This window comes from Manacus candei, unplaced genomic scaffold, assembly GCF_025592945.1.
Source record: "Manacus candei isolate 608988 ecotype Guabito, Panama unplaced genomic scaffold, ASM2559294v1 h1tg000060l, whole genome shotgun sequence".
NCBI lineage: Eukaryota > Metazoa > Chordata > Aves > Passeriformes > Pipridae > Manacus > Manacus candei.
In genome coordinates this window covers 6,736,911-6,762,152 of record NW_026138108.1, presented here as the reverse complement: position 1 = coordinate 6,762,152, position 25,242 = coordinate 6,736,911, and the positions used below count along the sequence as shown (strand labels likewise).

At 36.7% G+C, this 25,242-nt stretch overlaps 1 protein-coding gene across 1 annotated transcript in view; it reads left to right on the top strand.

Moving 5' to 3' along the window:
* The window catches only part of OTOG (otogelin), a 99,857-nt gene extending 74,829 nt beyond the window's left edge, over nt 1–25,028 (top strand). The window contains exons 40-57 of the mRNA XM_051803979.1: nt 645–734; nt 1,090–1,273; nt 4,122–4,342; nt 5,217–5,355; nt 6,053–6,247; nt 7,055–7,267; nt 8,032–8,136; nt 8,499–8,609; nt 9,803–9,904; nt 10,357–10,455; nt 12,328–12,368; nt 13,483–13,558; nt 14,454–14,632; nt 15,407–15,511; nt 15,959–16,078; nt 17,399–17,444; nt 22,088–22,167; nt 23,439–25,028. Coding sequence (XP_051659939.1) covers nt 645–734; nt 1,090–1,273; nt 4,122–4,342; nt 5,217–5,355; nt 6,053–6,247; nt 7,055–7,267; nt 8,032–8,136; nt 8,499–8,609; nt 9,803–9,904; nt 10,357–10,455; nt 12,328–12,368; nt 13,483–13,558; nt 14,454–14,632; nt 15,407–15,511; nt 15,959–16,078; nt 17,399–17,444; nt 22,088–22,167; nt 23,439–23,639 — 2,307 coding nt within the window. The 3' untranslated portion in view covers nt 23,640–25,028. The remainder of the gene's footprint in view (nt 1–644; nt 735–1,089; nt 1,274–4,121; nt 4,343–5,216; nt 5,356–6,052; nt 6,248–7,054; nt 7,268–8,031; nt 8,137–8,498; nt 8,610–9,802; nt 9,905–10,356; nt 10,456–12,327; nt 12,369–13,482; nt 13,559–14,453; nt 14,633–15,406; nt 15,512–15,958; nt 16,079–17,398; nt 17,445–22,087; nt 22,168–23,438) is intronic.
* The last annotated feature ends 214 nt before the right edge of the window (nt 25,029–25,242 follow it).

Below are 25,242 nucleotides of genomic sequence, written 5' to 3'. Positions count from 1 at the left end.
TAGGTAATTTTGTTATCCATATAAATGTCCATTACAAAGTTTGGTCCCAAGTTGTACCTTATGCAAGTTAATTTCAGGAGTTCAATGTGATTGATTTGAAAAAGATGTGTTTATGACTTTCAGATTTGCTTTCCTGTTGCATTCAGTACTTTCTGTTTTGTTCAGTGCCTTTTAGCTCAGGAATTATGCGTGTATTTCTGATCCATTACTTCTGTACTGTACATATATCATAGAGATACATCATTCCCAGTCTCATTCTTGCTCACCTTCAGGCAGGTAGTTCATATTTTCTGGTGTCCAAACAGCTGGTCCACTGGTTTTCTTTCCCCTGAAAACCTGTATTTCTGTTGTAATTGTATCAATTGTATAAATTGATTGTATCATACAATCAAAAGATTTTGTGATACAGCACAGTTGCTGTAAACAAGGGTTTCACAGTATTTTCCTTGTTTATTTTACAAGAATGCTATCCAGATAAACTTTGTAGTCCTGACTTGAAACTGTAATCAGCAATGGATTTCCTTTCTTAATAATATATCCCCCAAAAATCCTTAATTTCCCAGTGCCTAAAAAGAGTAAGCAGCTAACGTAGAAAGATTTTGCACATTGTGACTATGGTTAATGTATTTTTGCTTTCTCCACAGAGTAATTCAAATTCAACTTCTTTGTGCCTGGCAACGTTGAATCTAACCTATCTATCAAACCAAATTATTATCAATCGTTTAAGTAGAAAAGTAAGTATTATGAAACTTTTCCTTTTAGGTAGCATCTTACTTCTGTAATCAACTGCCTTCTCACATGGATACTGAGGATTTATGTAAAACAAAAAAGGTCATATAACTTGTTGATTTCGTAATTTAGTAAACTCCTACTAATTTCAAAGAGCCAAACTGTCATACAAGGACAGTTACGGAGGTGAGTCACAGAGTAAGTCACATAAACTCTTAGTCCCTTTGGTGCCTATATTATCTTTGTCAAGGAGAACCTGACTTCTTTTGAAATGGGTTATGATTTAGATTTCTAAGCTGCTGAGAATCTGGCCTTAGTTCTTCTACCTGACAATTAACCTCTCTTCTACCTGTCTTTTAGGTAACAGTAAATTCAAGATCTGCTTGGCCTACTGTTAGAAAATATGGATACAAAGTTGAAGATTCAGGCTTCAAGTATGCGGTTGAGACCCCATCAAAAATCAGAATTCAGTGGTTTCACAACACAGGTGTGATGATTATTGAGTTTAATAGTAGCAGAGAACCGAGCACTTTGGGACTGTGTGGTAAGTATAGACGAGTGTAAGCAATAAAGGCATTCAGATGCTTTGCTAGGGAGACACGTTTTCCTAATTATATAAACTATTTATTTCAGGATCTGTCCCAAAAGAGTTATTGCAGATCATTGCAAAGTTTAAGATACTATTAAAATTAGTCTGTTATTAATTTTTTTAGTTGTTGAAATGATGTCTGACATCTATCCCTGTAATCACTTTTTGCCCATAGTGTTGCTCCTGTCTGTAACCTGTTTGAATCACAGGCATGATTGCTGTAACTAAACCCAAATAAATAAGACAGGTATAAGTCCATAATGTCAAATAGGTCCTTTACAGATACAGTGTTTGATATCCATCTGATAGGAAGTGATATGTACTATTTTCAGTTTCTAAAGGTCAGATTTCTCCGGAAATGTTAACTTGAGAGAACTAATCTTTGTTTATCTGTTGGAGGAAATAGTTCAGAGGGAATTTCTTAATAGTAACAGGTTAAATAAACATCATGTTGCCCTCTGTTATATCAGTTCAATAGTTTTGCCTACTTTCTTTCTTTCTTTCTAAAAAGCATAGCCTTGAATAAACTGTGGGTGTTATAACCTTTGCAAGCATGTATTTGTTGATGTAAATCCCTACTGTGTTAGCTGAATCTGTAAATTTATCTGCTGTAAATTGGAGCTGGAAAATGGGATTAAAGAGATCATATAATTGCAGTGGATATCTTTCCAGTTTCAGAAAGGGCAAATGCCTGGAGCTCAGTATCAAATACCAGTGATAGCTCAGTCCAGTTTCAAGTCATGAAGACAGTAATGTGCTTCTCACAAAGTTTGAGTTCGTGCCATTTTGAAATTGGATTATTATCTGTAATTTACCCTAACTTTTGTTTACAGAACCATTCTTGCTCTCTTTGTCTAGTTGTTATTGTGGTTAGATCAAACAGAAACAAGAAAGTAAAGACTGTGGTTTTTTAGTAAGCCTGATTCAAGTTATCCAGAAAGTCTCTTTTGCCTTTATGTGTTTGATTACTGTGATAGGGAGCACTGAGAACATTATATTCCTGGTTTACAAGGCATTTTGACTAGATGACAACACATTTCTGTGGATGATGTTGCAAGTACAACTTCTTCAGAGAATGTGCTGTGTATTTCTGGTATTCCTCCCTGACTGGGTTTCTCTGCATGGGTCTGCCTGCACTGTGCTGTCTGGTGCAACTTAGAGAGCCTGCTTTAAGTGAGCTTCTTGTGGTGCATCTTTTCAGGCTAAATTAGTCTACTCTGATCTCCTGTGCTTTCTGTGTAATTCTGCTACTTGTATTTGATCTTTCTCAGATGTCTTTCAGCTGAACTGCAGTATTGGTAGATCCTGATTTCTCAGCTTCATGGAAATGCTAAAACTCAAGACACCATTGCAGTTTTGTGGTACAATCCTCCCTTGGAAGGATTCGTGTCAGAGACAAGTGTGTTTTACAGTAGAAGGATTGGCCAAATGTGGCAGCTGGTGAAGAGCTGGTGGGGGAGAGGAGGGGTTTGGGAAGGGAACATTGACATCTCTACAGCAAAATTGGTGAAAGAGAGTACAAGAATGTCAGTTTTAGCTGTAACCAGATCCCGCCAAGACAAATGTGAAGCCTTAGTTTTGCTGTGTTAAATCTCCTTGTCAATGTATAAGAGAAGTGAAAAAAGATATCCCTGACATGACGGCAGTCCTTTGAAGTCTTTCAGAACCATCAAGTACTTCCTATCTGTGTTGCATATACTCACAACCTCAAAAGGTTCAGCCAGAAACATTTTTTATCAAATAAAGGTTACAGCTTGAAAAGCTGTTTTACTCTTTGAATGCCTGTTGCTGTATCACTGATTGTCAATGACTTACTCTTGTCATAAGGGATTGTGAAAAGTGGTAAAACAGACCAGTTCTTTAGAAAAGGGTGAAATCCACAAATAGTTTTTGAACAGATAAAGATTTAGGATTGTGTTTGTGGAGACTTCAGAAAAAAAACATTCTAGAAGTCTGATACAAAAGTCTCAGAAACTGATTAGGAAGAAAGAACTAGGGACTCATCCATCATTCTGCTTTTTTTCTACCTGCTATCTTTTAAAGGACCTTCTGAGGAGGCTACTGTAATACCTGGATGTTCTGTGTTGACCAAACTCACCCTCCATGTTACATTGCTTCTTTTGCTCCAAAGTATTTCAAAATTGCCAGCTGTCTTAGCTAAAACGGGGGTGGGGGGGGGGGGAAGGTGATGCTGCTTTCTGGGAAGCAAATATAGAAAAGTTGGATTTTTTTTTTTTTCTCCTGCTGAGTGGTAATATAGATATACCTGGAAGTGCCAAAAGCTACACTTCTATGGTAGCTCTTCAGCCAACAGATGCTTAAGATTGCTCAGAACCATAAGTAGAATGATACAGTATGAAATACTGTATGATACAGTCTGAAATACAGTATCAGATAAGCATCTTTGCATTTTATGGGAGTTCCCTTTTCTTACAACATTTACAGTTTTAATTTGTTGCTATACACAGAGGTACTTTGTAACCTTTTTTAAAATAGATTTTTCTTTAGTGCCTGTGCAACTGAGGGGTGAAGCTTTGTGCCATAGCTGGAATTTCTGAACAGCTCTTTGATATGCAATAGATTTCCACTCATAGATGCATCTTTACTTTCGTTTTTCTCAATTTTTCTGAAATTTGCGTGCTTCGATCCTACCAAATGCTTTCTACATCTGTTGTTGGTTGTGATACTGTTATATTGTATAAGATTTTATAAAGCTATTTACTTGTTTGAATGTGCCACTTCAAACATTCTTCAGAATGAACCACATGGTGTTAACCTTTCTTTTCCTTCTGGTGATTCACAGGGTTTTGTGATAGAACCTTGGAAAATGACTTGATGCTACCCAACAGGACAGTTTTAAGCAAAACCAGTTCACCATCGACTTTTATAGACAGCTGGCAAGTGCCAGACACATTAAAGTATGCTGGAGAAGACAGGCATCAGGAAACTAATTGCTCACTCACAGACTGCTCAGAGTGCTTAAGAATGGTGTTGAACCAGACCTTCAGCAGCTGTCATCCTTATGTATGTTAACTATTTCGAAGCTTACATTTTGAGAGAACTGCAGTTCAGATATAATCTTGCATACTTGATAATTTCATTACTGTGAGACTGCATGTAAATACATTTATTGAATGAGATGTATACTTTATCTTGTATCTACAGTTGCAAGGTAAAACTAATTGAAGAGTATGGCAGCTTGATAGGAGAGTTGCAGTTAGCAATAACACTTTCAGAACTTCATCTCTGTTAGTTTTGAAATAACACCTAATTCATAAACCAGTCTCAGCTAATTCAACTGTATCAATAAGATGTAGAGAAAAGTAAAAGAAAATAGTTTTAGAATCGAACTAATCCTTAAGCCTTCAACAATTTAACAAGTCCCAAATTGCAATAGGTAATCTGAGAACCTGCATTCTCAAAGGCTCTAGAGACAGTTCCAGCTCAGAGATGTGAAAGTGTAGAACAGGTCCTGTAAAGCAAGCCTAAAGCAAATAACAAACTCACAGTGTGCAAATAAATTATTTGTGATCATATGAGTGCATTACCATTTGACCTTTTGTATATTGTTGAGTTTGAGGAAGAGGAAGCCAAAACCAGGTAAAAATATAGAGGTAAGGAAGAACAAAAAACAAGTAATTATGCCTTCTGTTGGAAAAACTCTATTACCTCTTATGTTGTCACTTATAAGAGATGAAACTGAGGAATATAAGTATGGCAACATTCAGAAAGTCTTACTCTTAAATACTAGTAGATTGCCTCTGTACACCAATGAAGGCTTACTGTAAACCAAGAACTTTTGGCTTCCTTGTTTGTAGCTGACACTTTAAAAGGTCGGTCTTTTTCCCACCTAGCATAGTCTCTATGAAGGCACCATTTTTTTTTTTTTCTTTGTTAGGTTCCACCTGAGCTGTTCTGTGATATATGGGTTCAGGACACTGAGTACATTCGAAATCCATGCATTTCCCTAGCTGCCTATGTGGCAATGTGCAACAAATTTAATATTTGTATAGAATGGAGGAGCTCTGATTACTGCCGTAAGTATTCTGCATGTATGTGCACCTCTAGTGCTCACAGAGACAAAACTTGCCTAGTACAAGAGTTACTTTAAGTGGAAAATGCCAATTGAGTCTTCGTGTTCTTTGGAATTATTATTGAGATAATAAATTTAGCATTTTTTACTATACATTCCAAGCAGTGTTCAAAAGTAATCAGGACCATTATAGCCATTTCAAAGATGGAAAAGGTAAACGGAAGAACTTTGCTCACAATTCTGCCTCTGGTTTACTATGTACATTTATGCAGAAGTTAAATCTTCTCTTGCAATGTAATGTTTGTTTCTCAAAACACAACAGAATTGGTTGCGGAAAGGAGGAAGCCACAAAAAAATAAGTTCTGAACAGTATTACTGATCTGTGTAGTATTTGCAAAGATTTTTGAAGTTCGAATTATTTTGTGTCAACACTGTTGACGTGGTTTGATATCTCTACTGCCAAAAAGCAAACCGAGGCCTGACGAAAATGTTACTACAAGAAGAGGAGTAAAAGTGCTTGAAAATACCTTTTGATTGAATTTGTCATGTAGAAGGTAACTGGTTTGTATCAATGTGTCAGGTTGGTAGATCTGACTGAATTGGCAAGCACAGGAAGTTGACAAGACAATAATTTCTTCTCTTAGGTATTTCCTCATGTGATTGCAACTTCAGAATGTGTGATTTGTTTATTTCCTTTTTAGCCTTCCCCTGCTCTGAAAACTTCTCCTATCAGCCTTGTATAGCTGCCTGTGAGGTTCCAGATAGTTGTCAGAATAATGAGGTTGCTTCTCTGGATTCAGACTCCTGCTCAGTGTTGACAGAAGGCTGTGTCTGTGCTGGAGGGACCATCCTTCACCGAATTCATACTGCTGTCTGTATTCCTGAAGAAAAATGTGGTATATTTGGATGTGATTTTCTTCTTTATTATCTGCAAGTTGGTGGTCAGATACTTCATTATTAATAAGTTGAGTTCTGGTTTGGTGTTGTGTGGGTTTTGCATATGTCATTCAGTTGAGGATTCTAGATATTCAGCAGACATTAACTCTGCAGGTGAGCAAGCAGGGAATGTCCTTGTGATATACAATTTTGCTCACCTCTCAGCTGAAGAGTGCTCTTCAAAATGGAAGTCTTTGTTTATGCATTCTAGTATTCTAAGTGTGTTAGTTTTGGCCTCCTTTTTACCTAAGCCCTTTGCCAAGAGTCCAGCCTTTCAATACTAAATGGCATTCAAAAATTATGCAGCAACAGTTAATTACACATTTTGAATAATACATGTATATGTCCTATATTCTTTCTGCCAGCATTCATGTTTATTTTTATTATAATTCTGCCTCAGCACACCAAATAGCAAACCAATGCCTAACAACACAAACCTTAAAGATCTAGATTTATTAAGATTTATTATGATAAATCAGACAACATAAAGCACTGTAAATTAGTAATAGTTTTGATATGTGTGAAATACAAAAGTAGTTTGTGTGGAGACACAAAACAAAGTGGAGGCCCGGATCTTCTGGAGGATACTGAGTGTCTTGCTTTCCCACAGGAGCTCAATCTCAGACTGTCTGCTCTTTCACTTTCTTGTGGGGTGATGGAAATGGGTGAAGCCTTTAAAATTCTGGGATTTTTAGACTTCATGGAAAATGGTGGTCAAAATTTGAAGTAAAAAAGGATTACTTCTGTTTTGTGTTGTCCTGATCTAGCTTGTACAGACAGCTCAGGAACACCTCACGCAGTGGGTGAGATCTGGAACACTTCTTTGAGCGGATGCTGTATGCAGAAATGTGTTGACAGTGAGACTATTGTTCCAGTGGAGTACAACTGTTCAGATACCCACGATTTAGACTGTCAGCGATTTGCAGAAGTGACCTTGCATGTTCCTGGTGATCAGACATGTTGTCCTCAGAAGATCTGTAGTAAGTATTCCTTAATGATTATGAATACTGCCACTGAAATATGCAGATATCTTTACTCTCTGGTTGGGTTTTTTTTCCCATTACATATCTTACTTTTGAAGCAAATGGAAATTACTTTGGTTTGACTTAACAGATTACATAGAAAATTGTAGAAACTTTTTACTGTTTGGCTCAATATCCAGTAGGTTTTGGGGTAGAGGTAGAGGTACAGATGAGGGTTAAGAGGACTAAAAGAGCACTATGTTTATTTGGATATGAATTGTGTTTCTCTCAGCCGTAAAGGTTACTGTTTTATTTTTAACTTCTGAATACAAGCAAAAGATATAAGTAATTCTGAGAAAAAGTGTTCTGGTGATTGTTTATCAAATTTATGAAGTGAGCAGTAAAAAATGATAGAAAAGTGATTTTTTTTTTTCTTTTAATCCTTACTTAGCTTAGAAAGCCCATCTTCAAAAAGAAATTTCAGTTCCCATGTTTTGATCACCTGATATGATGCAGTGAATTTATCACAGAATTTTATTTTTTCAATTCTCACTAAACTATAGTTTAGTGTTGCCTCCATGGAGAGTGCTGCAAATGAGGGACACTTCTTAATATTGCCTTGGGATTTTTTGCTAGTTCATTGTGGTTTCATATGCATGTTGTTATTTGGAGATTTAGGGTATCTAACTGCAAATACTGCTTGTCACTGATCTACTTGACTTAAAAATGCATAGTTTAGAAGGTAGTTGTTATTTTTTTTTTTCTTTCCCTGTATGTAACAGTTTGTAATCAGAGTCTCTGTGAACACTTGATCCCTGAGTGTAATACCTTGGAAAAGTTGGTCACTTACTACAGTGAAGAATCCTGTTGTCCCAGCTACGTTTGTGGTAGGTTTCTTTTCAAAAGGTAAAAAAGTTCACCCTGTAAAAGACATTCAGTAAACTAAATAGATCAACTTGGATGGACAAAGGTAGTTAGTGTAGATACCATTGCTAGTATGGCCATTTACAAAATTTGCTTTACTCTAAAAGCTTGGGATTGGTCTGTGCCTCAATTTGAGCAGATATGATGTAGTCTTGTGTTTGCTGATAAGGCAAGAATGTCTTTGCTCTCTTGTGATGCAAGGTAGAAGTTTTTTCTAAAGCAGCTTGTAGTATCTCTCTGCTCTGCACTGCCTTTCTTAGGAATATAGCATAGCAAAGGAGGAATTCTGAGCTTCATATAAAGAAATCTGTTGTACTTTTTTCAGAATGTGATCCAGAAAAATGTGAACCAATGGAGGAGATACCAAGCTGCCAGGATGATCAGACACTAATTGCTGCTCGGGTGGAGAATACCTGCTGCATTTCCTATATGTGTGGTACAGTAACCTGACTGGTTGATGTTATAAGTGTGTTTTTGCATATGCAACATTATTTATTATTATCTTGCAACTTAGGGCTTCTTGTACCTCCTTTAGCTCTCCCGACCTAGTAAGGCTTGAAAGTGGTTAAAACAATGGGCATTAAGTTTACAAAACATAAGAAATGGCAACAACCATGAAAAGTCACAGAACGCCTTTGTGCAACTGAGTAGTATTCATGGGTTATGCAGAGGAGTGGTAATGGAGTCCATGGGTGAGGAGTGAAGGAATTCAGGGCTTTTTGAGATCTATGTACAGGGTGTGAATTAGCTGCATGAATATTTGGTCTGAAAGAAGAATGAAGTTATATATGCTTTTACTCCCTATATTCTGCTGTATCAGCCATGGTCCATCTTAACCAATGACAAATATGCCATATGAGAGTAATATGCAAATTTATTCAGGTCTTTTGGGATTTGACCTTTAATGACTTAATTCAATAATAAAATTGCACTTTTGGCATTAGTATAAGAGCCCCGATATTACTATACAGTTGTCTTCTGCATAATAATGTGATAATCAGGTTCTGTTGAGTTTATCTTTGCACAGATATCTGTGATTCAAAGGCCCAGTTGCCTTGATTAGCACTTCCATGTGCGAAAATTTGGGCATTAATAAAAAACATGAATTACACTTCTGTTATTTACAGTAATCAGGGGATTACTTTGATCATGTGATACCAGTGTGCAGTGTTTGGCTCTTCTCACTATCTGCAGAGCATTCTTCTGACTCTTTTTTGATATAATGAGTCTTTATACTGTACATGTTGAAAAGTACATGTTGTGGTTTTCATATGTGTTCAAGTGGGAAGATAACACTGGGATCACAGGAGATGCCCTTTATTTTGAATCAAAGATTCCAGAAAACACCAGTATGAGCTAGTAGGAGAGAAGACCTAGCAAAATTTTTCATAGCAAAAAAGGGAGGGAAAATCATGTTTGGTCACAATGTGTATTCATTCTTTATAGCAGGGGACAAAGGAAAAGGCAAGTTACACTGTGAATTAGCCTCTTGTATAGGGACTGTAAGGAATGAATGCAGAGCACCTCTGTTCTCTTTCATGTGGGTCTGTGATAAACTTATGGGAATGTTTTGTAGGCAGTAGTAATATTTCTTCCTATGTTTTAAATTTAAATAATTGTTTTCTTCAGCATGCCCGGCTTGCTCCGATCAAATACCCAAATGTCAAGAAGGAGAAGTTCTTATTGTGGATGGCAACACTACTGACAGGTGTTGCCCTATGTACCAATGTAGTAAGTTTTGACTTGATTTTGATATTCTCAATAATAGAGAGCATGTCAATTTTGTAGTGCGGAGGTTCAGTGCCAAAAATTGTGGATTAGAAATACTGCTTCCCTTGTGCATATAAGCATGCTATCGTCTGTAGTCCTGAACAAATAATCTTTACTTTTAAAACTTTGTGTGTAAAGCATCATCTGAATATCTGTATTATGGAGAAAAATGAGTAAATTCAGGCCCCAAATTCAGGATATTTAAAAACTATTTAAATATTTGCTTAGAGTATTTGTACTCCATGCTACCGTCACCTGATATCTAACAATTAAATTTCTGTTGTAAGTCTTTTTGAATAAGATGTTTTCTAAAGGTATTTATTATAAGTAATTTATTATATCTTGATTCATATTTCTATTCATCAAAACATGACAACCTTGCATTTACTGAACTTTCTTTTCTTTATTTTTAGTTTGTGAAATACATCGTTGTCCTGAATTCAAATGTATGCTGGGCATGTCTTTGGTGGAGGTGTGGAGCCCAGAGAAGTGCTGCCCCTTTCGGACATGTGGTAAAGTCACTGATTTTCATTATTGTTGCCTTAGACAATAAGATATTGAAAACAGCTTTGGCCTCTTGGTTTTGAGTCTGGTTTCAGCCAGCTATACCACTGTGATCTGCTCATGGACAAATAATGTAGCAAAGTCATTTCACAGTACAGAACTTCCTAATCTACCTGTTTTGATTTTTCTTGCTTCAAAAGGTTGAATAGCATCCTGTAGAATTTGCTGTCCAAACTGGGTGATTTATCATCTTGAAAATGTAGGAGTTTGTATTGGGTTTGCATGGGAAGGTTTTGGTGGGGGTGGAGGCTTCAGAGGCGGGTTCTGTGAGGAGCTGCCAAAAGCTTCCCCCATGTCCAATACAGCTGATGCCAGCTGGCTCCAAGCCGGACCCACTGCTGGCCAAGGCTGAGCCCACCAGCGATGGTAGTAGCACCTCTGGCATAGTGTATTTAAGAAGGGGGAAAAGTTGCTACATGACAGCAACTGCAGCCAAAGAGAAGAGTGAGAGAAAGAGATATGTGAGAGAAACAGTCCTACAGGCACCAAGGTCAGTGCAGGAGGAGGGGGAGGAGGTGCTCCAGGTGCTGGAGCAGAGATTCCCCTGCAGCCTGTGATCCAGACCATGGTGGTGAGGCAGCTGTGCCCCTGCAGCCCATGGAGGCCCATGGGAATGCAGAGATCCACCTGCAGCCTGTGGGGGACCCCATGCTGGAGCTGGTGGATCCCTGATGAGGTTGTGACCCTATGGGAAGCTGGTGCTGGAGCAGGCTCCTGGTAGGACCTGTGGACCCATGGAGCGAGGAGCTCATGCCGGAGCAGGTTTGCTGGCAGGACTTGTGGACCCCATCAGGGACCCACACTGGAGCAGCCTGTTCCTCAAGGACTGCACCCCATGGAAGGGACCCATGCTGGAGCAGTTTGTGAGGAACTGCAGCCCATGGGAAGGACTCGCACTGGAGAAGTTCATGGAGAACTGTCTCCTATGGGAGGGGGCCCCATGCTGGAGCAGGGGAAGAAAGTGAGGAGTCCTTCCCCTAAAGAGGAGGTAATGACAGAGACAATATGTAGTGAAATCACTGCAACCCCCATTCCTCATCTCCCTGCACAGCAGGCAGGGAGGAGGTAGAAAAAAATCAGAAGTTAAGTTAAGCACAGGAAGAAGGGAGGGATGATGGGAAGGTGGTTTTAAAATCTGAGTTTATTTATCATTATCCTATCCTGATTTAGTTGGTAATAAATTCACTTCATTTCCCCAAGGTGAGTCTAGTTTGCCCATGATGGTATTTGGTGAGTGGTCTCTCCCTGCCCTTATCTTGACCCACGAGCCTTTTGATCTATTTTCTCTCCCCTGTCTATTTGAGAAGGGGACTGATAGGGCAGATTTGCTGGGCACCTGGCATCTAGCCAGGGTCAACCCACCACAGTTAGTCAATTATTTTTGTCTATCAAAAAAAGAAGTTAGGTTCACAGGTCAGGAATTTGCCAGTTTACAATGACTGTAGCATATATATCATACATCTTTATGATGCCTTAAACACAATTCTCAATTGCTTTATACTGATTGTAATGATTGTCACCACTTCAAGGAGGCCAGCAGCTAGAATGGACATCATTTTTTTAATATGTTCAGGTGAACTGCAGTTGATACTCTGCTGTCGACTGTTGTAATGAGTAAAGGGGGTCAGAGAAGCTGCTATTAGTTTTCAGAATGGCATAGACATCAAACATGATTCTGAACTCCCCAGGTGGGTATATTTCAAGAACTTCTTCAGTGATGACTTTTAAATCTGAAATTTCTGTTCTCTCTGATGGTCTGTTTTACACAAAGGGCATATAACTTGCTAAACTACTGTTTCTGTTATTATGTTTTGTTTCAGAATGTGCATGTGAAACAATCCCCAAACCTCAGTGCAAACTGGTATGAAATTTGTCTTCTTTGTCAGTATTCTTTTATTAATTTCTTAATAAATCTGTTTATCAGCATCTTACTAATAGTTTTGTCAGTGAAATATGAAATGCCACATCATTCTTTGTTTTCTTTTTTAATTGCTCCATAATAAGATATATACATTTTTAAGAAGCCAGTTTAGTTTGAATGCCTTGTAGAATAACATGATTGTATAGCATTGGTATTTCTGGAGTTTACTACCGTATCCTCCCCCAGAGTATTAGTAGACTGTGCACCCAAGGATAAAATTTTTATTTTAAAGTGTTAGAATTAAATGCCTTTGTACATCAGTGTTTTGTTAATATCATTTGTTGTGGTGAATATGTTAACATTTATCATGAACTTAGACTGCTGACTAAGCAGAACCTTTAAACTGTATTTCATTGTGACTTGTTCTGCATTACAAAAGTGCTTATTAGCATTCCTGGGCTAGATTCCCAGTTAGTACTGGGTGTACTTGGATTTTGCTTGTCACTGTTTTATCCAGAAAATAATATTACTGTGGGAATAATTTATAAAAATTATAATTTTGAGTCCTAAGAAGAAATTGGAAAGAGTACTCATTTTTTTTTATAGAGAAAATTCAATATGGTTTGTAAGGTGAGATTGTTGTTAGTACATCCATTTCTTAGATGAAGAAACTTGGGCATGAGGAATCAGAACTTGCATAAACATAGGAGAAAAATCATACTGTGCCTACACAGAAACAATAAAAGGCAAAATTAAAAAGTACATCTGTGCTATTGTGATACTGTTTACATCCATTAAGTTATGCTCTGAAAGAATACACTCCACACCATGTGGAGACTTTTGTACAAAGGCAGGCCATTGCATTTCATTGTTGACCAGTCTTAGTTTTTTTCTGTCCTAAATGTCTGCTGTACTGAGTGTAAAAAAATTCCCATTTGGTTATTATTAGTAAGTTAAATGTCTCTGTGGGTGATGAAAGTGGATTCAAAATAGGTTTCTAGGAGCAAGAGATACTGCTACCCAAGTTCTGAAGAAAAGTTGTTTAAAAGAAAAAGATCATACAGATAAGAAAACACTGTAGTTTCATTTTTTTTTCCTGCTTTTGTACTCTTAGGGGCAGAAACTTCAGATAGATGAACAGTTTCAGAACAGTACAGAAAATATCTGTAACTGTGTGAAGTACAAATGTGGTAAGTCAGAAAATAATTTAATTCAAAGAAATACCCTTTCAAGTGCTAAGGTAAATTAAGAATCAGGTGTTCACTTTGAATATGGCACCAAGGAGAAAAGAATTAACTGACAGAATTCAGAAATAGTGAAAGAAAAGGCAAGAAAATAGGACCCCTCACTAAATATTTGGTTGATTGTGGCCTGTCCTTGTATTCTGTTAGTTCCTGCAGCGAGAAGTTTGTGCAGGGAAATAACAGACAGTTTTAGGATGGTTGAGTGGTGTTGGCTAAGAAGCAAGGACTCCAGCAAGAAACTAGAACACACACACAATGTCCACATATAGAAAAGTCCCACTAACCCTTATGAGACTACTCAGGAACTGGTAGACATGCTTACACACTTTACAAGATCAGGAATAGCATTCAGCACCATGTGAGTTCATCTTAAAGCGTGGCAAATAGTGTCTGGGAAAACTTGGAGAAAAAATAATTCCTGTGGGGCACCCAGTTGACCAAAAGAGTTGGGATTGTCCTTGCTTAGATTTCTACAATAAAGATGTATACTTCTGACCTGATTATCCTCTGTGCCCTCAGTAATCGGTGGGGAGAAACAGACATTATCCTGAAGTAGTCTTAAGAAACAAAACAGTTGAAGAAACCTGCACTGTCATTGGGGTGGTGCAGGTAATAGAATATTATGTGCTTATTTAGATTTCATGCAGGGTTTTACTTGAAATAATTTGGTGATTATAGGGAAGCATTAGACTACTAACAATTCATGTTTGAGAATGTGATCCATAATTCTTAATGAGGCGGAGTAGCTTTTTCCATTCTGGTTTTACTGTTTGAAACATTTTTAATGGAGTTTTCATACCAAGCTGATTGTCCTGACCATGCTGTTTGTGTTTTCCTGTAGTGAGAGACAAAGTTTGCCTGAGTAATGAGAGAGGTGTGCTGCTTCCTGGACAGAGAATCGTGGAACACAGTGCAGATGGCATTTGCCGTATTTCTTATTGTACAAATGTGATTGATCCCTCCACTAAATACTACCAAATAAACACATCTTCGATAGACTGTGCTGTCAAGTGCAAAGCTGTAAGAAATTCAGAAGTTTAGACATGTATATTTTAACTGGTGGTCTTAATTACATTGTGATGGGTTTTGTTGAGCAGATTACAGTCAGAGGAACAAGTTGGAAAGAGTAACCAGGAGATCTCCCTCTAATGATGTGTTACCACACTTCTAATAGAAGTTTATAAAAAGTCTCACTCCCTTCACTGTTTTCTCCCCTATGTACATCTTTTACAAACTAATGTATATAGAAACTGCCTCCTTGGGTTAATAGCATACTGCCTCCTTGCACCCTGCAGAACTTCAGCTGCATTATGAGCAAACTGGTACAAATTCCTGGCAGACATTAGCTCAATAGGAGTAGAGAAGAGAGTAATTATAAATAGAATAAGAATTCTAAAAGTCGTGAAAACAGCTTCATAAAATAAGCAAATGTTACATTGTCTTTTTACAAAATATGATACGTTACCATAGGAATATTATATAGATGTGTAAAAAGTCGAAATTTCAGTGGTTCTTGAAGTAAGCTGTCACTTTACATTTGAAAAATGGTAGATAGACCAGTTCATTCTCTCAGTTGGAACTTCTCCCCATTTATTTCAGTTAAGAACAAAGGTATTTCATGAAAGCTTCATGAATGTACGGTGTGTATGAATGTAAGCTGTGCAGTTTTGAAAGTTATTTAAAAAATATCCCTAAAAATCAGATACCTAAAAAAAAAATCTGCCTGTTACAATAATAAAATGTTGAATTGCAAGATAGTCTCATACAAGGAGTAATCTATTTGATTTTTGGCAGAACCAAGTCTATCAGCCTCCAAAAGATTTAACAGCTTGCTGTGGTAGCTGCAAGAACTTGTCTTGTCTCCACACTTTCAGCAATGGCACAGTTTCCAATTTTAAGGTGAGTTTATACATGTTTTATTCCCTCAAAATATTTATAATTAAACAAAAAAAAATCTGAAATACTGTATGCATGTTGCCATATAAAATTTACCAAAAAGAGCTTTATTTGGCGAAATACTAGGAGTAGTTTTGCATGTACACAACATTAATTTCTTGGAGGGTCAACCATACAGCTGTCAATAAAAGTATCAGGGATTTTTATATATATATATCAGAAAATTATCATGAACTCAACTATTTTAGAACCTGCTTAACGTTATGTATTTGGTGGACTTTCAAATCTGTTGCTTAAACAGAACTTTAACATGCATCTGAATTGCATTTTGTTGCAAGTATTACTGTTGATTCATGCAAGATCACATTCAATGAAACTGTTTTAGGCATACTTGCAATACTGTTTTTGCTGAGTTGCCCAGTAAAATTTCTGTTTTACAATTTTTGACAGCCTGGTGCTGTTTGGATTTCAAACTGCATCAGATATGAATGCACTAACACAGCAATAGGACCAGTTCTGGTTTCCTCTGCAGTTGGCTGCCCACCCTTTAATGAAACTGAATGTGTGAAGGTCAGTGTACAATACATTGTTTGCATTCCAGCTGTGGTTTATGTTGGTGTGAAAAGATTAACACTGACAATAAATGTTTTTTACCTCAAGAAGGGAGAAATTATATATTCTTACAATGCCTACACTTTTTGCCAGGCCATTTAAAGGTAAAAAGTTATAACCATACAGATATAATGTACCAGTCTGCCCAGTTACGCAGCTGGAGTCATGTCTTCTTATTCTCAGAATTCATTTATTTTTATTTTTTTAATAGAGGCTTGTAGTATCAAACTAGTCTTCATACAGCTGTGTTGAACTTGGATGCTTTTCTGAGGTGGACGTGTGTCCTTTCTGACTGATTTTCTGTGTATGAAAACTGATCCAGTATCAAACTGATTTGATTCAGCACAGTGGTCAAAAACATAGAAGAAAGGGAAAGATTGTCTGAATATCAGGAACAATTTTTAAGTACTGACACATAAAGTTTTATGGACTAGTTTTGGAACAAGAAGAAAAGTTCTATTTGAATTTGCAAAATGAGATTAGGTTAAGTGCCAGGAAATGTAGGCAGGGAGTGATCTCGCTCTCTGTAATTCTGCATTTACATGTGGATGGGAAGACTTTCCTTGATGAACGATGTCACAGAAGCAGGGAGGAGTCCTGAAGGAACTGGGTGGCTGTAGTTTTTCCTTGCAGATAACAATGGGTTGGTTCTGCAGAGAGTCTGTTATTACATAGCTGGTGAAAGGCTTTTTGCTGTTCTAGGCAAACTAAAAAGTTAAGGTGGAGAGAGGGATTAGCATGGCTTGAGATGCTGAGTTGGACATCAAAAATTGAACTCTCCTTCAATGTAATCCTGAGAAAGCTTTTAATATAGCTGTAGGTATTCTTCCCACAGTATTCTGGGGAGTGCTTATTGCTCAGCATTAAGACATGAATCTCCACTATGGTAAGTCATTGGCTTCCCGTTCAGATGAGATTTCTTCCTGCTCTGAAGTCAGATTCAGGTTTTTGTGATTGTCAGTATAGCCTCTACAAGAGGTTGGGGTTTCACTCTAATAACTTGTGATGGAGTCAGACTTAACACAGTCATTCTCTGTCCAAATGGGGGAGCTATTTGGGTAGCTGGTGATGAATAGTGGCATTTGGTGAAAGCTACCTGTGTGAAAACAGTAAAGTGAGATCATTTACAACCATACCTTCATCCATTAACCAGAATACTGCATTTACCTGAATAATGATGTAGAGCTTTATCTGGAAGATATTTCTAAGAGTGAAGATATATGGGAATGAATGTTTGAAAAAATCAAGGTTTTTTTCCCCTTTATTTCTCTTGGTCAGATTGGAGGCTACGTTGTGCCATTCTTAGAAGGATGCTGCAAAACATGTAAGTAACTAATGATGCTGCCTGCCTCACAAGTCTGTCTAATTTGTTGTTACGTTAGAAATAAGGTGGATTCTTTCCTGTATAAAAGCTTGATTCACTGATCTCAAAGGCTGTGCTTTTCCCAGTTTTACTCATTTGAATAACACTGAAACTATTTGAGTTAAATCAAAAGAAAATACTTTACCATTGATGCTATTACTCCACTGACAGCGATTCTGGCTGGTCAAGTCATTAAAATTCATATTCTTTATTTTGTAGTTCTCATGTAAAACTCCTCAAAATATTAGTTACTGCATTTAGTATAATAAAAGGTACTGTGTTTTAGAAGGCAACTTAAAACATGCTTCATCTACATAAATATCTTCATATTTGGTAAAAATGAAGATTGATCCAAGTAGTTTATAAGTTAATTTTGTAAATAATAAACAGATTGTAGTATAGAAATTAGTAGACATAATTCAGAAACCTTCAGGCAGTCATCATCATGGCTAGGCTTCATGAACGAAGATTAAGGATTCAGGCAGTACCTTTTACAATAAAAAAATTCCCCCTTACTCGATTACCAATATATGGTTTGGACATCTGTGAGAGCTAATAAAGATTCTCTGGGGAAAAAAAAACCCAAACAGAATAAAAATCCTCTAAGGAATAGGTTCCAAATATACTATTTCTTAATAGAAATAAGGAGTTAGGTACATTTTATTTTCTTAACACAGTGGTACGTAGCTGAAACGTTTTGGTTGATTTAATGAAGAACTTAGCCTGAGGAAGACACCTAACCAGATGAATTTAAATTCAAATACTTGAAGTTGACACTGTTAAAAGCAATTGAAAAGGAGTTTTTTATACTGGGCAGTATCATGCTGTCTTTAAAAACATGCAAAATTCTGACTCAATCTGCTTAAGTGGCTGAAATAGTGACCTAAAAGTGTGGGAGAAAGATGGAGAAAAGTGCAGGTATTTCTTGCTGGGTGGGATGGAACTTGCACAGTCACGATTACCAGATCTGGATATATGTTGCCAACAGGGAGGTACCTTTTGGTGTGATTCATCTGTATTGTATTTGGTACTAAAAACTTGATTGAAACTGTGGAAGATTTATCTGGGGAGTTTTTTATGCTCCCACTATAAGGGAATGGTAATATCTCTTCATGTTTTTTCACTCTGGGGAGTTTTTTATGCTCCCACTATAAGGGAATGGTAATATCTCTTCATGTTTTTTCACTCTGGTGGACCTGTGTTTCAAGCACTTTTCCTAGTTCCATGACTGATTCTCCATAGGCTCTCTGACATCAGTTTTTGATTATCTGACATTACCCTTCAATGCCCTGGCAGGCAAATAAACCACTTCTGAAAGATTTAGTAAGACAGTTAAACATCCATTAAGCTACTTTTCAGCAGGGCAGAAGATCTTGCTACTATGCTTAGAGAAACATCATAATCACCCCTTGAATTATTAAATTATTGATCTGTGGCATGCACAACAAAGTAAAATTAAACCCTTGAAAAACCCAGTGACTTTTGAGACACATTTACAAATAGAGTCCTAGAATTTTGATTTCACACCTGTTGGTAGACAGCACATTAATTCTGTGAATCATGTAAGTTCTTTCTGACTCCAAACAAATCTGCTGTCATGAGAGCTGTCAGTTGTAATTGTGTGAGACATTTTATGAGAAGGATTATTGGGTTTTTTGTTTTCTTCTGAAGTACTTTACCATTAGAAACAATTGTGATTTTTGTTTTCAGTTTTAATTGGTATTTGAAAATTAAGACCTAGGAGTTCCATCAAAACCTTGAGGTATTACCAGTGCTGCTGTGAGGAAATGATACTATTTCTCTGTTGTAACCCCGAAGGGCACATTAAATTCAGGATAGCAGACTGGCTAAATTATACCAATGTAGATCAGATTCTTCCTGATTTTCACATGAGGCTTAGCAATGCATGTAATGCTTGGACATGGTCCTGAGCTACTGGCACAATGAACCCTGCTTAAGCAAGGAGGAACCACATGTCCCTTCCAACCTCAGCCATTCTGTGATCCTGCAATATACAAACATTTTAAAGTTGAATTCTGTTTTCAAATATGCCAAAATCTCATAATTCCCAAATGTTTTCATACTATAGGGAATGCTCTGTAACATGTGCTCTGTTCAATGTGTAATATTCTTACCAGGTTCTTCAGTGTCAGTGTTCCTCCCATTCCCTGTTAGCCCAGTCACTCCTACAGCCTATGCTGGCTGTCACACAGGTACATTTTCCTCAAATAGGTAGGACCAACCCAAACAGCATCATTGTTGATTTCCAACAATGTACTCCCTGCTAGGATCATCAGACCTCACGTTACCCAATAATGCCAAAAGCTGCAGTGTAGTGTAACTGCTCATGGTTCAGTGGCTCACATTTTTGTTTTGATTTGTTTTTTCATTTTGCACTGTGTGGGCGGTGCATTGTTGTTAGCCAACAATGTACTGTTGGTAGTAAGCACTTGCATAGTCTTTAGCTTGCTGCATGTGTAAAATTGCTGTGTTCGAAAAAGTAAACTAATTCTATCATGTTTACAGTGCTGTAGAACATAGAGAATAATGGCTTTGCTTGTTAAAGCTTTACTGTGTAAGCAGCATTTTTGCAGGTGTATCATACAGGTTTGCTTTGTGCCATATACAGTAGAAGCAAATAATTTCTTTCCCATCCATAGTTAGGACAGTATACTGAAAATAGCAATCCAGTGTTGACTCCATGAAAATTGGAGATTATCTTTGTTCTTTTTCATAGAGCATGTTAATTCTTTGAATTGTAACATTATGAATGCATTTGTTTTGGCATTTATTTTGTGGAAACAACTCTGTATTTCTCTCAGAGAAATTATGTTGACTCTAATTCTGTGCATTACTGAGTGACACATCCTACATTAAATTATGCTTCTGACTCTAGGACTATTAACTGAAATCTATGTTTCTCTTTCATACTGGTGTCACTTTAAGTGACAACAGTGCTATGAGTCAACCCAAAAACCAAGCAAGGATTTTCAACCATACGGACAGTGAAAAAAATCTATAATACAACACGTATAAAACGCTCACATGTTTTGTAAGGTTGTTCATGGGAAAGTATATTGTGTTGTAAAGCTCATAAAAAGCCACTGGACATTAATGTACATGCATGGAAATACATTATATATTTATTTTTTTATGGGATATGATGTACTTTCACTGTAGCCTGGGTGAAGTCATAGTCACAGCTGCACTGAATTCTCCACCCTAAACACCATGTATAATGTAAAAGAAGACAGAACCGTGAAAAGAACTGTGAAAAACATGAAATAACGGTGAGTTTTTTTATTTTCAAGAACAATTTATTTTTTCTTTGTTTCTCAATTTACTTTTTCACTAAGCAAATATAATTCAACAGCAGCCAAGCAGTAGCCAACCATTTATGTTTGCAGGTTTTTATTTGCTTCCAAGAAGATTTACTGATAGTTTCTTTCATATTCTAGAAAACTCTATTGTGTCTAGAAACAGTAAGAGACTTAGATAATTTAAGAAAAAAAAAAGACAACAGAACCACCAACCAACCAAAAAAAAAGAACAAAAAATTGTTTCTCTTTGAGAAGCAGTATTGGTTTGACAGTGATTAGAGCAGGGAACTGGATACTGCTCATAAAGATGTGATAAAACTGTGTCCCAGTTCAGTATTGGGTATTGGTCAAACTGATGAATCCTTTAGTGCCCTTGCTTTTCTGGAGCTAACAGTATTCACCTTTTGTCAACATCCTTGGGTTTCTTGACTGAAAGAAAGAAAACACATCTCTGTGGAGATGTCATGGGGGGCTGCATCAAGATGCATAAAATCTGGTGTGAAACAGTGGAAGCTGCTGTATTAAAATGAGCTGTTCATTTCTCTTACAGATCTGCAGTATAATGTGGTTTCTCCAGCATAGAGAGGGTCATCCTAAGAAGACACTGTGCTTCCTGATCTCTTACAACTGAACTTTATACAGAACATCTTTTGTTTTTTTCAAATGTTCAGGATTCCCTTCTTCAATGAAGCTTAACTCCGTATTTAATTCAGTGATTTCTTGTTATCTTTTGTGTTTTATTCATGTACTTTGTAAATACTTCTATGAGAAAAATTGTGGAAATAATGGAAATGCAAATAAAAAATTTCATTTGTTCACTGGTGTTCTTTTATTTAATAAAAACATAATAAAACCAAATGTGAAGCCCTGTTCTTCATCAGATTCTGCTGTCGCATATTAATTTTAAACTTTGTTTATACCACTGGAATGCAATTACTGCTATTAAAGTTTGTTGCAGGTATTTAACAGAAAATGCACTTTATGCCTTATTAACAGGTCTTCTCGCAGGAGTGGTTGATCAGTTTTGCAAAATTTTTTGAACACAGTGGACTTACTCTTAAAAAACTTCTGAATGAAGAATGAACCTTTCGTAATTGTTATTAAAGATATAATGAGATGGATACTTTAATGCATGAAATAGAATAGTTTTAAAAGTGACTCAGTATATAGCTGATGGGTATCTTCTTTGTGTCTCTTGACCCAGTAAAATGTTGAGGAATATTCTCGTCTCGGAAATGTTTAGAATTTTGAGCTGATATTTTTTGATCTATGACCATTTTGCAGGTAAGGAAGATGGAAAATTCTGTAAGAAGGTGACTGTTAGGATGACTATCCGCAAGAACGACTGCAGGAGTAACACACCAGTAAGTAGATAACTATCACAATTTGTTTTCATAGAAGGGAAAAAATATGAGAAATAAAATGAAGGAAGAAAAAGAACCCAAATTCCACAAGGCTACTGTCTTCATCTCTGTTACAGAGACAGGGATTTCTGTTTCATAGAGCTGTTCTAATGTTTCCCTATATTCTCAGCAATCATCTTCTCAAAGAACAAAAAGGAGGCTGTTACTTCTGCTTTTCTTATGCATCTAGGTGCATGTTGATTTAGTGCAAATCCAAAGTCTCATTTCACCCTATAATGCAATTATTATATGCAAATGAACTTCAATATAACTGAATCTTGCCCCTGATATTCTACATTTAAAACGGCTGCAGATGTGTATAATTTTCCATCTGCCCAGGGAAAGTATTTAAATGCCAACTTCGTGAAGAAAGGAATCTTGGGTCCTGAAAGCTTTTGTTAGACAGCAGCATGAACATACTGTAAAATGTGAAGGAAGAATGAGGCACTATCGAAGGATTTACTGTTGAAGGACACCAGCAACGTCCTGCTGGGCAGTAAGACTGTGAGCAGCAGCAAGGGTGCAGACAGACGTCTCATGTGAGATGTGTAGGAGCGCCTGGAAAAGCTGTAATAAAAGAGTGTAGGGAAACAGCTGTAACCTCTAAAATGACTCTGAGAGTACATTTTGTAGAGTAAGCTGTTGAGCAGCCAGGAAATTTAGTCTCAGTGTCTCATTGAACAGAAACACGAATCTTAACTATTAAATATGAAAAAATTATTCAGTTTCTATGACTATTTCTCTTACAGTCTGTATTACAGATTTGGTGTCATTAGTAGTAATTCCTCTTGGCTTTCCAAAGGACTGGTTCTTTTATTCCTCCTTACTGATACCAGTACAGCAACACTGCATCAGTGTATCACTGAAATGAATACTGCAGGGAGTTGGAGACAGAACATTTGGTGCTGTGTTCAAGCCAAGGTTGTTATGAATACTTTAAAATTCAAAACCAGAATTGTTTCTTTGTGTCTGTTAATAGCCAAAACCTGTTACTGAAATGGACAGAAAAGTCATCATTGATATCAGTAAGATAAAAATTGAGACCTGTCTGGGCAATGTACTTCAGAGCTTATTTTGAGACGTAGTGGGATTTCATAAGGGGCTAGAGGAAATACCTCCAAATTTTTCATTGCTTTGCCATTGGATTTGGGATGCCTAATGTTTTTGGACTTCTTTGAGCACTCCTAGCTAGCTGCTTCAGTTTGCTGATTATTCATGATGTTTGTTACCAGGTGAACATTGTTTCATGCGACGGGAAGTGCCCTTCTGCAAGCATTTACAACTACAACATCAACACGTATGCAAGGTTCTGCAAATGCTGCAGGGAGCTCGGGCTGCAGAGACGGACTGTGCAATTGTACTGCACCAGTAACTCAACCTGGGTCAGCTATTCAATCCAAGAGCCCACAGATTGTTCTTGCCAATGGTCTTAGAAAAAAAAAAAAAAACAACACATAAAAGGAAAGAAAACAGCAAGCCCAGCTGTTCCCAGCATAAGATGATTTTAATAGTTTATCTCTTAAAAATAAAATAGCCAATCCACTGAATTTCACCAGTTTAATGCAAAAGAGAGCACAAATACTTTTGGACTCTCCTAAATTCTGGAAAAAATGGGTTTGCATCTTTTGTATTGTGTTTTGTCTTCATTTTCATTCACAGGGATTGTTTTAAGGGTTCTTGTGATATGTGCCAACTTGAAAGGTGATTTACGTTAGTGACACCTCAAGAGAAAGAGCACCATCTGTTTTGTTCTGGAAGGCTGGCCCACTCTTTGTCAGGCACCCATTCCTGTTTTAAATCATTGACAACTTACCTGACATTAGGTCACTATTTTGAACACATTGCAATTGTGCAAATACATTCAGAGTCTATCAAGAAAAATTATTTGGACAATATGAGAAGAATTTTCAGTTTAAATCATATTCCTGTTGCTAAGTAGAGCATGTATAAGAAATTCATGTAAAGATTTTTTATTTTTTTTTTTTTCTAATCTGGGAAGCATTATCAATACTGATAACCATGTAATATTCCCTGGTAATAATTTCAGTTTTTTCTAGTGTATTTTATATTGCAGTGAAAAGCATTATGGCAAGCATGTATTTTATGGAACAGATCAGCTGATTTTAGGTTATCTAGATTAGTCATTAGTAGTTACTTTATTTTTCTGCTAAACAATATGACATAAACTGAAAATGCACAGATTTAAAAAATGAAAACCATTTTACATTCCTTTATATAGATATACCTTAAATGAAAACTTTCAGCTTATGAAATGAACCATACTTAAATTGTTTCTTTAGGAGAATGAACGTTGTTTAACACTAACTTTAAAGATATGAAAATTCATTAGGAAAAAGAAAATGAGGATTATGTATCTGTCTCAAAGAAAAACGAAATTCAAAATCTTTGTCACCTATATAGTAGAATGTAACTTCTTATGGCAAGTGCTTGAAACTGAAAATGTACAATTGTAAGGTTTGAAATTTTAAAAGCAATTTTGCTTATGAATTTGAAATATTAACATTATTTTTTCTCCTCTAAGCTAATGTTATTGTTCTGTTCTTTTAAAAAAATGCCACTGAGATTCAACAAAAATTCAATAGGTTTCATTTTGTAGATTACAACTGTAGATAGCATGCAGTGATACACCTGAGATCTTTTAGTAGAAAATAGATCTCAGCATGATGTCTTTAAAAGCTGCTTGTCTGCAGTTAATCCAAAGAAAAATCAATCATGTGAACATTTTTGATATTAATTTTGTATACTGTACATTTCATTCTTACAATATCTAATAAACAACAGGAAGTCTTATTTTGTTACAATTAATTTTTCTATAATTGTTCAAGCAATTTACTGTCATGTGATGCAACATACAATGTTTACTCTTTTTTTTTTTTTTTCAGTGCACATAAGTAGTTTTAGGGTTTGCTGCTATCACTAATATTAATGATCGAATACTACAGCATGAAGGATGTAGTACTACAGCAGGAGGAAGACCTGCGTAGGGGGTTTTGAAAATCTACATATTTTTCTGAT